The sequence below is a fragment of the Castor canadensis genome, chromosome 19 (assembly GCF_047511655.1).
Source record: "Castor canadensis chromosome 19, mCasCan1.hap1v2, whole genome shotgun sequence".
NCBI lineage: Eukaryota > Metazoa > Chordata > Mammalia > Rodentia > Castoridae > Castor > Castor canadensis.
In genome coordinates this window covers 19,054,488-19,068,405 of record NC_133404.1, presented here as the reverse complement: position 1 = coordinate 19,068,405, position 13,918 = coordinate 19,054,488, and the positions used below count along the sequence as shown (strand labels likewise).

The 13,918-nt window shown below is 43.1% G+C and overlaps 1 protein-coding gene across 2 annotated transcripts in view; it reads right to left on the bottom strand.

Annotated features, from left to right (window-relative positions):
• Nucleotides 1-13,918, bottom strand: part of Cyfip1 (cytoplasmic FMR1 interacting protein 1) — a 95,276-nt gene that overhangs the window by 43,264 nt on the left and 38,094 nt on the right. The window contains exons 15-21 of one of the 2 annotated variants that reach the window (XM_074061865.1): nt 10,222-10,388; nt 7,032-7,179; nt 6,137-6,284; nt 4,016-4,172; nt 2,217-2,313; nt 1,135-1,211; nt 917-1,025 (exon numbers count right to left, since the gene is read on the bottom strand). In XM_074061865.1, the coding sequence (XP_073917966.1) occupies nt 917-1,025; nt 1,135-1,211; nt 2,217-2,313; nt 4,016-4,172; nt 6,137-6,284; nt 7,032-7,179; nt 10,222-10,388 (903 nt within the window). Of the gene's footprint in view, nt 1-916; nt 1,026-1,134; nt 1,212-2,216; nt 2,314-4,015; nt 4,173-5,713; nt 5,868-6,136; nt 6,285-7,031; nt 7,180-10,221; nt 10,389-13,918 lie in introns of both variants that reach the window. The other variant, XM_074061864.1, reaches the window with a different exon arrangement.

Below are 13,918 nucleotides of genomic sequence, written 5' to 3'. Positions count from 1 at the left end.
GAAAGAAAACCTAAGCCTCCCTAGTGCCCTTGGTGTATTTGGTTCTGTCAGTTACAACACAGGTATGATAGGCAGTATGCAGGATCCATCTACCACCACAGAGAGTGGCCTGGGTACATCGTAACATTTCACAGGAGTTAAGATTATCAGTAAGAGAACTCATCAATCTCTATCTCAGGGTGGTAAGAACTCGTCTGTCTCAATGTCATTTGAATGACAAAAATATAGCAAAGTCCTGATGAAATATCTCACAATGTATATGGTGGTGGTTACATGTACACAAACAGTAGAATTTTTCCTATTGTTTTCTAAATTTTTCTATTGTTTTTGTGAGGTATATTATGCAGGCATGCATTGCTTAACATCAGGATGCATGATTAGGTGATTTTTTTTTTTTTGTCATGGTATGAACATCAGAGAGCATATTTACATGAACTAAAACAGCTATGCCTTCCCCACATGATACAGAAATGTTATTTATTTTTTCCTTTTACAGTGCTGAGAATTGAAGCCAGGGCCTCACACAAATGCAAGCCATTAGCTCTGACAACAAGCCACATTCTCAGGTCAGATGATATAATCTCATGGGGCCATAAGTTTTCTTCTGTATTTAAGGGTATTCAGTTCAAATTATGTTTAAAAATTTAACACTTTTAAGCAAGGCACAGTAGTGTGCACCTACAGTCCCAGTACTCAGGAGGCAGAGGTGGGAGGATGGTTTGAGCCCAGGAGTTTGAGACAGGCTTGTGCAACATAGTGAGATCCCAGCTCAAGAAAAGGAAAAAAAAAGAGAAAAAAAAATCTTAACACTTTATTAGAACATTCACACAGTCATGTAACACATTGCTATCCTTTCAAACCTAGCAAGCAAGGCTCTAAAAAACCCCAGTATTTCCAATGCATACGCCTGACTCACCTGTACATGCCTCTGCTTCAGCAGCGTCTCATAGCGGTTAGATGGGGGGAGGTGGATCGTGGCTCCTTGATTCTTGCATTCCGATCGTAACCGTTTATCAAGAAGCAAACTGGTACAGAGGAAGGAAAACAGGACATGTTTTGCACACTGTGACTTAATGGAAATGTCAGATCAAATTATCCAAGATTTTGTATAAGAACCACAAATCAGTTACTTACCTTCCTGCCATAACTTTATAATATGCAAATATCTGATCTGCCAGTTTATAAACAAATTGGTCAAAACATAAATTCACCTGATGGCAAAAAAAGCATACATTAGAGGTGATCACTATACCATCATAGTTGGAACTGTGTTAGAACCATTCTTACTGACAGAAAAAAACATCCCTGTTCTCTCAAACACAAATAAATACGAAAAGTCTCTTTTCACCATGTGCTTCTGGGGGGTTAATGTGCATTGTCTGAGGTTCTCTCCTGCCATTAGCTGTGCTTTTCAGGAGCCAATGTCTGAGAGCACCTCCAAGGCTTCCCTTGGAGCAGGAATGAATGCACTGGTTAATCCAAGAAAACTCCTAAACCATACCCTTACTTTCAGCAGGGCTAGCACCCCTCCACACACACACTGGAACTGTGATGAGGTCATGTGTGTCCAGCAGTAGGTGGACCAGCAGGCCTGGCAAAAGGAGCCAGCAGGGATGTCTCTGCCCTTTAGCTCACCTTAAATTGACTGGGGATCTGAGACATGAGTCAAGAAGAAACACTGTCAGGTGGTTTTTGGGAGGAAGCAGAGGATTCCCAGATAAATGAAACAGTTTTTCTAACAAAAGCCTCAATTTATTTCTTAAGCTACAAATAAGATTCATCCCCTTAGCAATGTGTACATGACCCTGACAATTCCACTGGGAATTTATCCTCAAGAAATAATCCCATGCAAATAAAAAAGTTAAATGCCTGGAAATTCAGCTAAGTACTATTTATACTACCCCCAAATATTTATAAAAAAAAAAAAAAAAGCCTAAGGAAATAAAACAGGATCAGTTCCAGTGCAAAGGTAAGAAACGAAGATGAGGATGAAAAAAGTGCTTACTGTTCAATGAAAAAGCACATCGGACCACTGTCCTATGCGTAGACAAAGAGGCAGATGCAGACAGAAAAGATCACACCAAAAGGCTCATCTTACTGTTTAAACTGCCTTGTATTTTTTTTTAAAGTTTAATTCCATTAGTACTCAGAGAAATAGGAAAAAAAAGGAAATTCAATAAAGAGAAATTAAAAGGAGCCAAGGTGCTGGACCTCACCTCTGCCTCAATTTCGTCGTAGAGAAACTGCTTGTTGAACGTGGTGAGCGCGTAGTGGGCACTGTCATTGTACAGGTCCAGGGAGTAGAGGACGTACCTGCAGCGTGTGGACAGCGGTCACTGCCCAGCTCCCATACCACTGGCTAGCAGCCTTTATAATCTCCTCCTCCTGGAGAATTCGGCTCTCACAAGAGGAGAAGCAGTTGCTTACTTCACATGCCAAATTGTGTTCTTGCAGAGAGCTGCTGGCAGCTGCACCTTATGGGACTGCTACCCCTTGCCAAGTCAGGGAAGGCATGGGGACAACTGGACAGCCAATCCCAGAGAGGGACAGGCCCAGGAAGAGCACACAGACGAGGACCTCCACCTACCTGAGTCTTCTCACTTGTCTTTAACTTTTTTACTACAAGTATTCAGAATGTTCTTTGGCAACAAACTTATGTTCTGAGGATCTATTGCACAGAAGGTGAACTATAATTAACAATAACATAAAGGATATTTCAAGATAAATTAACAGAGGGATTTGAAATATTCTCACCACAAAGAAATGATGAATGTTTGTGGTGATAGATAAGCTAATGACCCTGATTCGATACATTAATATATACATGTATCAGAGTAGCACATTGTACTCCATAAATATGGACAACTGCCATGTGCCAATCAAAAAGGTAAGTTAAAAAGTTTATCTTCTTATATTAAGAATGAACTGTCAGGCTGGGGCCATGGCTAAAGTAGTAGAGTGACTGTCTAATAAAAGTGCGAGACCCTCAGTTCAAATACCAGCACTGCAAAAAAAAAACCAACAAAAAAAACTAAATGTATGTCCTTAATCTCACAGCTGACCACAAACATGTCCCATGTTGAGACTTGGGCCAAAAGCACATCTCCTTCTCAAATGGGGACAAAAGGCAGCAGCCAGAGGCCTCTGAAGGAGCTGTTGAGCAGGTAGGACCCTGAGTCTGCAGTGGGGTTCGGCAGTACCCTACTGCTGCGTAAGGGGTTTCTGACCACTACAGACAATGGATGGCAATCATCCTGACCAAAATCCAGACACTACAAGGGACCTGTAAGGACTGACTTGCAAAGAACCAACCTGCCTGTCTGGTCTCCAACTGTTCACACAGCACCCTTCATTCTATGGCTTTCCCTTCCACAGAAGTCATATTTTGAAAGACTGACCCTGCTGCACTAACCCATCTCAACTCCCTGATCCAGGCCGTGTCCCCAGGGCCTCACCCAGCACTCATGCAAAGTAGGAACTTGACCACTTCTATTGCCTAAGCTCCTGATTTCAATCTGAAGCCATAAAAACTTGTTACTTGGTTTTTGGTGGTACTGAAGTTTGAACTCAGGATCTTGTGCTTTCTAAGCAGATGTTTTCTAAGCACAGCTCCAGCCCCCCACCCCCCACCCTTTTTTTTTTTTTTTTTTTTTTTTGCTTAGTTATTTTTTTGAATAAGGTCTCAAGTTTTTTCCTGGGGCTGGTCTTGGATCACAATCCCCCTACCTATGTCTCCTGTGTATCTGGGAGCCCCGTCATGTGCCCACCACTTCTGGCTTATTAATTGAGATGGGGTCTGGCTAACATTTTGCCCAAACAGGCCTTGAACCACGATTCTCCCTATTTCCACCTCCTGAGTAGCTAGGATTATAAGTGAAAGCCGCTATCAACGTTTTAAAACAGGCAACATGACTTCCAATGAAATACTTTAAACAGTCCCAGCCCCTTCCTTTAACCCAAGCTAACATATGCCTTTAAAGACTCTGGGTCACCAAAAGCCCAAGAGGACACTCACTCCATCATGGATGCCTCCTTGGTCTCTAGGATGTGGTCAGTCAGGATCCAGGGCATGGACATCTCAATGGGGAACTGGATCCTCCTGCCCATGGTCAGCTCCAGGAAGAACTCTCGGAACCACAGCTGTGAAAGGTCACAGCACTGCTGCAGTGTTTCTTGAAGGATTCAAACAACACCATGTTATCTTGCAGAACCAAGTAGAAAATGATTCAGCACAGACAATAATACATGAGGGGCTGCGTGCGAGGCACTGGCTCCTGTATGATCAGCCCTGAGCCATGCAGCAAGGACATGAGCAGGAAGGGGTCACCGGGCACCTCACAGGAGGAACAAGACCAGCATAGGCGTGACTCATGGGTATGGCAGGTGCCTGGACCCTTTGAACTCTGGGCAGTCAGCATTCTCCCACCAGCAGGGACCTAGTCAATCTTTCTTGGCAGGATGAAGGGGAAAATGTCATTTTGAAAAGGAGAAGTTAAAACAAGAATACAGGTTGAGCATCCTTAACTCAAAAATCAGAGGCCCTAAATCTGAAGCTTCTTATGTTCCCACCAGATGTCACAAGTGGAACATTCCAAACCTGGTCTCACACAACGGATTGAAATCAGAATGCAGCCCCAAGAATACTGCATAGTTCCATGAAGCTTAATGATAGGGACAAAGTGGGAAGAAGCACAGTATTAGGGGCCTCTGTCACTGAATGAACATCACAGCATGTACTGATGGGCTGACATAAACTAAGATGATTACAAGTCAATATGTGATAAAATCCTACAGGACCATAGCCATGTGTGTGGTCTGAGGTTGACTAAAATGTCATTATGCAGTACGTGACTATATGAAATTACCCTCAGACTGTATGTATGAGAAACAATGGACTTCTGTGTTTAGATTTTGGTCCCGTCCCCAAGATCTCTCTAATCCAAAAATATTCATAATCCAAAACACTTCTGGACCCAAGCATTTCAGATAAGGGGTAGTCAACCTGTACTTTTATTTACTTTGGAAAAACACCAATGTCCAAGACATAGCAATATAGCATTGCATATACACTCAGGGGATGTGTAGCTAATGCAAAACTAGAGACATTACAAAAAAAAAAAAAAGCTCCGTCCTTTCTTGAAGCTAACAGCAAAAGCATTATTATTTACTCCAATACCCACAGTACCTCGTCAAGGCAGAGAGGACTCCTTCTCTGAGCTAAGGATCACTCCACAAGGTCACAGGCAGACAGCATCCATCAGTGCCAGGTCAAAAGTGGCTGGGGTCATCAAGTGGGGGTAGCACCAGTGTGCCTGGCTCAGGGCATTCTGCCACCTTCCTGTATATTTCAATGGGGGCCCTTCCTGTATTTATCAAAGCCTGGGTCTCAATCCAGGTTGCAGGTTATATTTGCCTGTGTTCCTGACCTCGTGTGGACTGAAAGACTTTGTGTTCATGCTGTAGGGCCAATCACAGTCCCATGGTCCTTGTCCTGTGGTCTGTGCCCCACAGACACTATGGCAGAGGCCAAGGACAGCAAGAACATTGGGGAAGCCTCAGGATGTCTGGCCACCACCACAAAGGTTAGAACATGTCACTGTGTGGGTGCCTGGAAGGAATGGGCAGGGAATGGTCAGGCAGGCAGAAGCATCCTACATGGTGTTAGCAGTGTTAGAGCATGCCAGGCCGGATTCTAGTCAGCACTGTCTCTTACCACTGAAATTTATCAAGTGAGTGTAGAAGAATGATTCTCGATGAAATTTTTCTATGTCCAATATGGTGGGCCCCTCAAGGCTACTTCTCAAGGTTTTCTTGGAACCACTTTTGTCTGCAATGAGGGACTCTAGCATGGTTCTCACCATGTAAAGCTGTATTATCCAAGGAAAACATTTACAGGGGAGAAAATACACATGGTACATTAGTTATGCCAAACTCAGACAAACCACCAGAGAAGGACTGCTCCACTAAGCCCTGACTGGCCCCACGTCTGAGCTCTCAGCCTGTCAGGCTCCTCCAGGGTGGTCTGGGTGCCTGTCTAAGTGGCCAGCTTGCTGTTGGTTGTGGGAAGAACAACTTGTATTGGAGCAGTTCACCTCTGTGCCATAAACATCAACCAGAAAAACAAATTATGTCTTACCACCAAAGGTTAAAAGAGGTGGATAGTTGTACGACTGCCTCAGAAACGCGTTTACCACATGCAAGAGCCTTTCCATGCCCAGAGACTTGAGCTGCCTCAGCAGCTCGGCAGAGCTCAAGGACTCGGCCATGGTGCGCACCAGGTAGAGCTAGACACAGACAGACAGGGAGGGAGAGGTGGGAGAAAGCCATTAGTCACATGACACACATGCTTGGGTGGAGGACACAGGGACAAACACACAGGATGGAGGTGGGGAGGACAGTGTGTACGATGCACCTCACACAGACCCTGGAGGGCTTTCCCCTACGGATGGGCCAACTGTCTTCCTCCCAACATTCAAGAGGTTCCATAAAAAGCCAGCCACATGCTTTGCTGGTAACATTCCAGAAGACTGACAGAAGAGATTATAAAGTCTCTAGAAGAGAGATGAGTAAGAAGTACCAGGAAAAAAAGCAAAGGAGAATATTAAATCATATTAAGTCAGTGAGAAGCACTTCAGGGAACACCTGGACACACTGGGAGAGAGAACAGCAAAGGGGGCTTAAGACCAGAACACACAAAAGCAATGTTGCACAATCTCCCATGGTTTCATCTTTAGGAATGCTCAATTATAGACCCAACATAAAAATTGCAATCAAATATTTAAGAACCCAATAAGAAACATAGTATAAATACATAAATCTGTATTTGGGCCACAGAAATTAAAATGGAATCTATTCACTTCTAAAGGTAATTGAACAAACCAGAGAATCACAGGGGGATATCAGAAAAGCCACAGGCACAACAGGATTTGCCTGGGTAGACAGTGATGACTTCATCTTCACTCCTGTCTCATCTGCCCCCTTCTCAACCCAGGATTGACCCAGCCCAGATACAGGGCAGAGGGGAGGAGAACCTGAGTGCTGGAGGGTCCCACGGCGCGGCGCGGCACTTTGATGTCAAAGCCACTCTTGGGGTCCTTCTCGCCCCGCAGGGCTGGGTCATTGAAGGGTTCGTGCCCTGTCTCCCAGTCACACACAGTCTTCCTGATGGCCTGTAGGACACTGAATGGCCCCATCAAGTTAGAGGGATTTCTACAATCATAGCATCTCCTCACTTAAAACAGTCTCTCAGAATAGCGAACACATAAACATAAATAAATTCCTCTGGGGATAGTAGAGGGACATAATAGTTTACTTCAACATGAAATTTAAAAATGCAGATTGTATCCTTAGAAACATGACTGTTTCCAAAAGATTTAACTTAGCTGCAGTTTGCATCTCTAGCCAGAAGCAATGTTTTACTTCCTAAACACTCTTCAGGTCATGCCGAGGATAGGGAGCTCTACCTGCCTGAGTTCCAATAGGGCAGTAGGCATATATCCATACTCGTTGGGAATGTGATCCCATTGCCCAACAGGGCTCTAATGTATGGAGGCCCCCAAAGGTGGCACACAAAGACCAGAGACACCTCATGCTGGCCCTGGTCACCTGGAAGAGAAAGCTCTACCTAAACCCAAGGTACTCTTAGGCCACACTACCCATTCCACACTCTGGCTGGGTGTCTGTTCTTTGTCAAGGACAAGAACTCTCTTCTTCCTGTCTCTGAAGACTATCTCCTCAAGGCCAGGCAAGATGCTCAGGAGTAAGTATCTGGACACTGCCTAGAAAACACACAGAGTTTTTGATGAGTGCAACCATGAGCAAAATGGCAGCAAGGGAAATGAAAACCTCAGTGAAGCCCTCAAAGAGACAGAAAATCAACTAATGTCACAATGTACATCCAGTGCCCCTTATCTGAAATGCTAGGACCAGAAATATTTCCGATTTCAGGTCTTTTAGAATTTAGAATATTTGCACATACATAGGATGTTTTCTTGGGGATAGGACCCAAATCTAAGCATGAGACTAACTAATGTTTCATAAGCACCATCTTATATACATAGCAGGAAGATTTTTTCATTTTACATTTGAGATAGGGTCTTGTTATACAGCCCAGGCTGGACTCAAAATGACCACTCTACTGCCACACTCTTCCAAGTGCTGGGATTACAGGTGTGGCTATGTGTGTATTTTAAACCACATAGTCTGTGTGATCTGTTACAAAGATTAACACACTAATATGCATTCTGTGTGCCTTGGCCTCTTCAGGGCACTGGGGAGGGGATGGGTCTCAGGAGGTCAGATTCTTGCTTAGTGGGCTCAAGGCTCCCAGTGTGAGGGTCCCAGAGAACAAGGCAGTGGCTGTAGCCCCTTTCTGACATAGATCTGGAAGTGGCTTATGATTCTTCTTTTGGACACAAGTAAATAAATCATAGGCCCCTCAGACTTAAAGATGTACTTGATGGGAGGAGTTTCAGGTCATGTTGAAATGCACATGGGATGGGAAGCCTCACTGTAGCCATTTTTTTTTTAAAATCTGCTCTGTCATACCTCACCCTCGGCCATGAGGACACACATTTCTCCAATATGCAAGATCCACTGATGCCTACCCCAAGAAACCAAGAGCCTCATCCACTAGGGCTAGGGCTCAGATTTGAGGTCCAGCTCCTAGTCACACAAGTCAGGTCCTGGGGCAGACGGAACACCTGGGGAGGGACAGGAACTCCTCAAGTCTTGCCCAGGGCTTGTTCTCATGCCTTTGGCCCTGTCCTGAGTTACAGTTCTCTTTTCACAAGAAAAGTGAGTCTGCAATGGAATGGTCCTCTCAGCCTGCTTCCTTCCCCCACAAAAGTGAAAAACCACTTTCATTGTGTCCTGGCTTCATCCATTTAATATAAGAACCTAGTTCCTTTAAAACCTTGAGACTTGTCAATGTGGTAATTTAAAATCCATTCCATCTCACAAAAATCTCACTCACAAAACTGCTTAAAAATAATACTTATTTTAAGTAGGTTTAGGCTTACAGAAAAATATCACAGAGCATACAGAGAATTCCAAATATTAGGGGTGGCAGAGGGCCTCAAGTGGTAGAGGCATAGCAAGTGTGAGGCCCTGAATTCAATCCCCACTACTACGACTACAAAAAAAAAAAAAAAAACCCAAAATATTTCCTTTCCCATACTACAGTTTCCCCTTTCCCGTCCCATCATCACATCCATTGGTGTAGTACACGTGTTGCAAAAGATGAACCAATATCAATATATTATTAGCTAGGCTACAGTTTATATTATGGTCCACTCTTGGCATTCATTCTAGGATTTTGGCAAGTGTATAAGGACCATTGCAGTGCCCATACAGAATAATTTCACTCCCCACAAAATCTCTTGCACTGCCTCTCTTCACCCTTCCCTCCCCTGGAGCCTCTGGTACCACTCATTAGTGGCCCATAGTTTTCCAGAAGGTAATTTTATGTAGTATTTTAAATAATTCTGTGCAATATAAAATTATATAATAAATGGAATTTTCCACTTGTGCCATTATGTCATCACTCCAAAAGTTTTGGAACCGGGGGGCTTGGGATAGAGCTCAGTGTAGTGCTTGTCTAGCATGCACAAGGCCCTGGTTTTCACAGCCAGCACCACAAACAGGAAAAAAGCATTCTCTCATTTCAGATTTTTGGATTAGGTTGTTCAACCAGTATAAAATTTTATTAATGCTAAAAATTATACTATTCTAGGTGACAAACACATCAACTACAAAGCATAAAATAAATAAACAAGAACATACATTCATAAGTCCTAGTAGGCTTCATTTTACATAGCCATCTTTGAAAGACAACTTTGTCTAAAAGGCTCATGTTAAGAGAGAACAAGCTCAAGAAATGATGTTAGATTGTTATAACACCTGCGTCATTTCTGACAGACTTGTAAGGCAGGCAGGAAGAAGGGGAATGGAATGTGCAGCCTCATATCCTTAAACGCCAAGTGTTAGAATACACCAACCCTGGTCTCCAAACGCCTACATACCGTATAGTTGACTTACTGTTAGTTATGTGGGTTACTAATGGGAGCCACCACGTGCTATGTAGATGTCATTCACCAGCAGCATGCTTGGGGTTTAAAGATAAACACTGAGTCTATGAAAATTAACTCTCGAGATGTCTGAACCCAAGTTCCTCTTACAACTTTTGAGCAAGGCTTGCATGGGCAAGTCTGAGAGGCTGACCTCTGGATGACGTTCTTCTTTTTCTTGATGGCCTGTCTCAGCGGCTCCCTGAGGGTCACCTGGGAGAAGTCCTGCAGAGCAGCATAGACGGTGTGCCGGATGGCATGGTTGAACACACTCTCCATCCTGCCCATCAGCACCTGCAGGCCTTTGATCATGGCGATCACCTGCAGGGGATGTAACTTTCAGTGGCTAGAAGGTGACAAGGACAGCCCTTCACTGCCCAGGAGGCTGTCTCTTCCTCATCCATAGCCTTCTCCTTGCCTCTCTTCTTCCCAAATGTGGCTGGCTCTGCCTCACCACACCTTCCCCAGAGCAGCGACCCCAGTACTGTCTGTACTGGCCTGGGTCTGACCTCATCACGCCCTACCTTGAGGACAGGGATGCACCCAACTCAAACAGGGCACACCTTTCCTAAATGGAGAAGAAAAGATTCAAGAAAGCAAGTATGATGCTAACTACAAAAGAAAAAAGAAGATGCAAAACTTTGTAGCCCAAGTCCTACTTGTTTTTAAATTTTTTTGCGGGGGTGGGGTGGGGTGCAGTGGGGGACAGGACTGTTTGAACTCAGGGCTTTGCCCTTGCTAGGCAGGTGCTCTACCACTTGAGCCACTCCACCAATCTTCCAAGTTCCACTTGTTAAATAAGACTGGCAAACTGAATTAAGAAAATGCAGGAAGAGAATGCAGCAAACTGCTTAAAGTCCCACTCTATGAGGGCCTCACATGCATTGCACTTCCCTAATGTCACAGACAGGTTTCAATGTGTTTACCTTGGAGAACTGGTTGATAATTTTATACTGCTTTTCTAATCAGAACTGAAGGAAAAGAAGGAAACTCTTATTTAAAACAAGCAAATGGGGAAACTCCATTTGAGTAAAAATGAAAATACTATATATTCAGGCACAGAGGAAGTAGGAGAAGGCTGAAAGCTGAAGTAACAGCTTTGGATGCATACACTAAAAACTCAAGAGGCTGGAAGTAATACCCATCTTACATTCATTATGAATTTATAAAAAGAACCACAATTAAGCCTCTTAAAAGTAGAAGGGACTAAAACAGGTATCTAATTATTTACATTAATGAAACAGACAAGAAGTCTGGATGATGAGCAACAAAGACAATAGCTGTTCAATAAATAAAAAAATTAACAAATGACTAGAAAGACTTATCAAGGGAAAAAAAATTAGACACAGATTACCAGATTAACAATGAAAAGGGAGACCTTACCATAGTTTACAAATATTAAGAGATTCTGAGGATATATTGCCATTGGATAGACATAGAGTCAATGAAATAGAACTAAGGGTCTAGAAATAAATCCTCAAATTTACAGCCAGTTGATTTTTAACAGGGTGTTAAAACAATTCAAAGGGAAAAATTATCTTTTCAACAAATAAAATGGGGACAGTTAGATATCTTTACACAAAAGAATGAAGTTGGATCCCTGTAGAGGAAAGAGTTAGCTCAGCAGGTCTGGCGAGATACACCCTGCATATTCCCAAGAAAGGGCTCTATCTAGGACTGACCCTTGACCTGCTCGTAGGAACTGAGCTCTGAACCACTCTTAGGGATATACCCAAAAGACTATGACACAGGTTACTCCAGAGGCACCTGCACACCCATGTTTATTGCGGCACTATTCACAATAGCCAAGTTATGGAAACAGCCAAGATGCCCCACTACTGACAAATGGATTAAGAAAATGTGGTATCTATACACAATGGAATTTTATGCAGCCATGAAGAAGAACGAAATGTTATCATTCGCTGGTAAATGGATGGAATTGGAGAACATCATTCTGAGTGAGGTTAGCCTGGCCCAAAAGACCAAACATCGTATGTTCTCCCTCATATGTGGACTTTAGATCAAGGGCAAACACAACAAGGGGATTGGACTTTGAGCACATGATAAAAGCGAGAGCACACAAGGGAGGGGTAAGGATAGGTAAGACACCTAAAAAATTAGCTAGCATTTATTGCCCTTAACGCAGAGAAACTAAAGCAGATACCTTAAAAGCAACTGAGGCCAATAGAAAAAGGGGACCAGGAACTAGAGAAAAGGTGAGATCAAAAAGAATTAACCTAAAAGGTAACACACATGCACAGGAAATTAATGTGAGTCAACTCCCTGTATAGCTATCCTTATCTCAACCAGCAAAAACACTTGTTCCTTCCTATTATTCTTATACTCTCTCTTCAACAAAATAGAGATAAGGGCAAAATAATTTCTTCTGGGTATTGAGGGGGTGGATGGGAGAGGGAGGGTGTGGAGTGGGTGGTAAGGGAGGGGGTGGGGGCAGGGGGGAGAAATGACCCAAGCCTTGTATGCACATACGAATAATAAAACAATTAAAAAAAAAGAATGTTCTTTATATGTCCAAGACCTTGGACCACTGATGTACCAGTCTGACTAACTGACCATGGTATCAGTGTGTCTAACAGTGATTGTCTGGGGTTGTAGGGTCTGAGTAGCTAAGGTCAACCACCAGGCTCTGCTTGCCTATGTGACTAGCTCCAAATAAAAACCCTGGACAGGAAGGCTCAGGTGATCTGACCTGGCTGGCAATACCTGATTCATGTTGTCACACATTACTGCTGGGACAAACATATACCATTGCAACCTCACTAGTAAAGGACCCCTGGAATTTGCACCTATTTTTTCCTGGATGTCACTCACACACTTGTGCATTTTCCTTTTGCTGCAATAAAGGGAAACCATGACTTTTCACTGCAATAAAGCATAACCCTATGTTTAACAACCACTGAGTCCCTTGAGTTCCAGCCAATCATTGAGCTTGAGGGTAGTCTTAAGGAACTCTGGACATAACTCTTACCTCACAATGTATAAAAGCTCATTCAATGGCTGGTGGAGTGGTTCAAGCAGTAACAGCATCTGCCTTGCAAGTGTGAGGTCAGTTCAAACCCCAGTGCCACCAAAAAAAAAAAAAAAAAAAAGCTAACTCAAAATAGATCATAATTAAGTGGTAAAACTGTAAAATTCCTAGACAAAATGTTAATAGTGAATCTTCGTGGGTTGGGTTAGACAATGGCTTCTTACATATGACTCCAAAAGCACAAGGAACAAAAAAGAAACAAAAAAAACCCATGTATTAGACATCACCAAAATTAAAAACTTTTGTGCTTATAAAGATCTCCATTAAGAAAGTAAAAAGAAACCCCAGAGAGTGGGACAGAATACTGAAATTCATGTCTAATAAGGAACTTATATCTAGAATACACAAACAACTCTGATAACTCAATAATAAAAAGAACAATCCGAATTTTCAAAATAGGGAAAGCTTATTTTTTTTTAGGGGAGGGAGGTGGGACTGGGGTTTGAACTCAGGCTTTGTACTTGCAGAGCAGGCATTTTACTATTTGAGATCCACTCCTCCAGGCCATTTTTGCTCTGATTATTTTGACAATGGGGGTCCCATGAACGATTTGCCTGGGCTGGCCTCAAACCTTGATCCTTCTGATCTCAGTTTCCCAATTAGCTAGGATTTATAGATATGAGCCACTGGCACCCAGCTTGGGGAAAGAATTTAAGCAAGAGATATCTCTCCAAAGAATATACAGAAATGACCAATAAGCACATGCAAAGATGCCGAATAGCATGTTAGAAAAATGCAAATCACCTGGGTGTGGTGGCCAGGCCTACAATTGTAGCATCTGGGAAGCAGAGACAGGAAGATC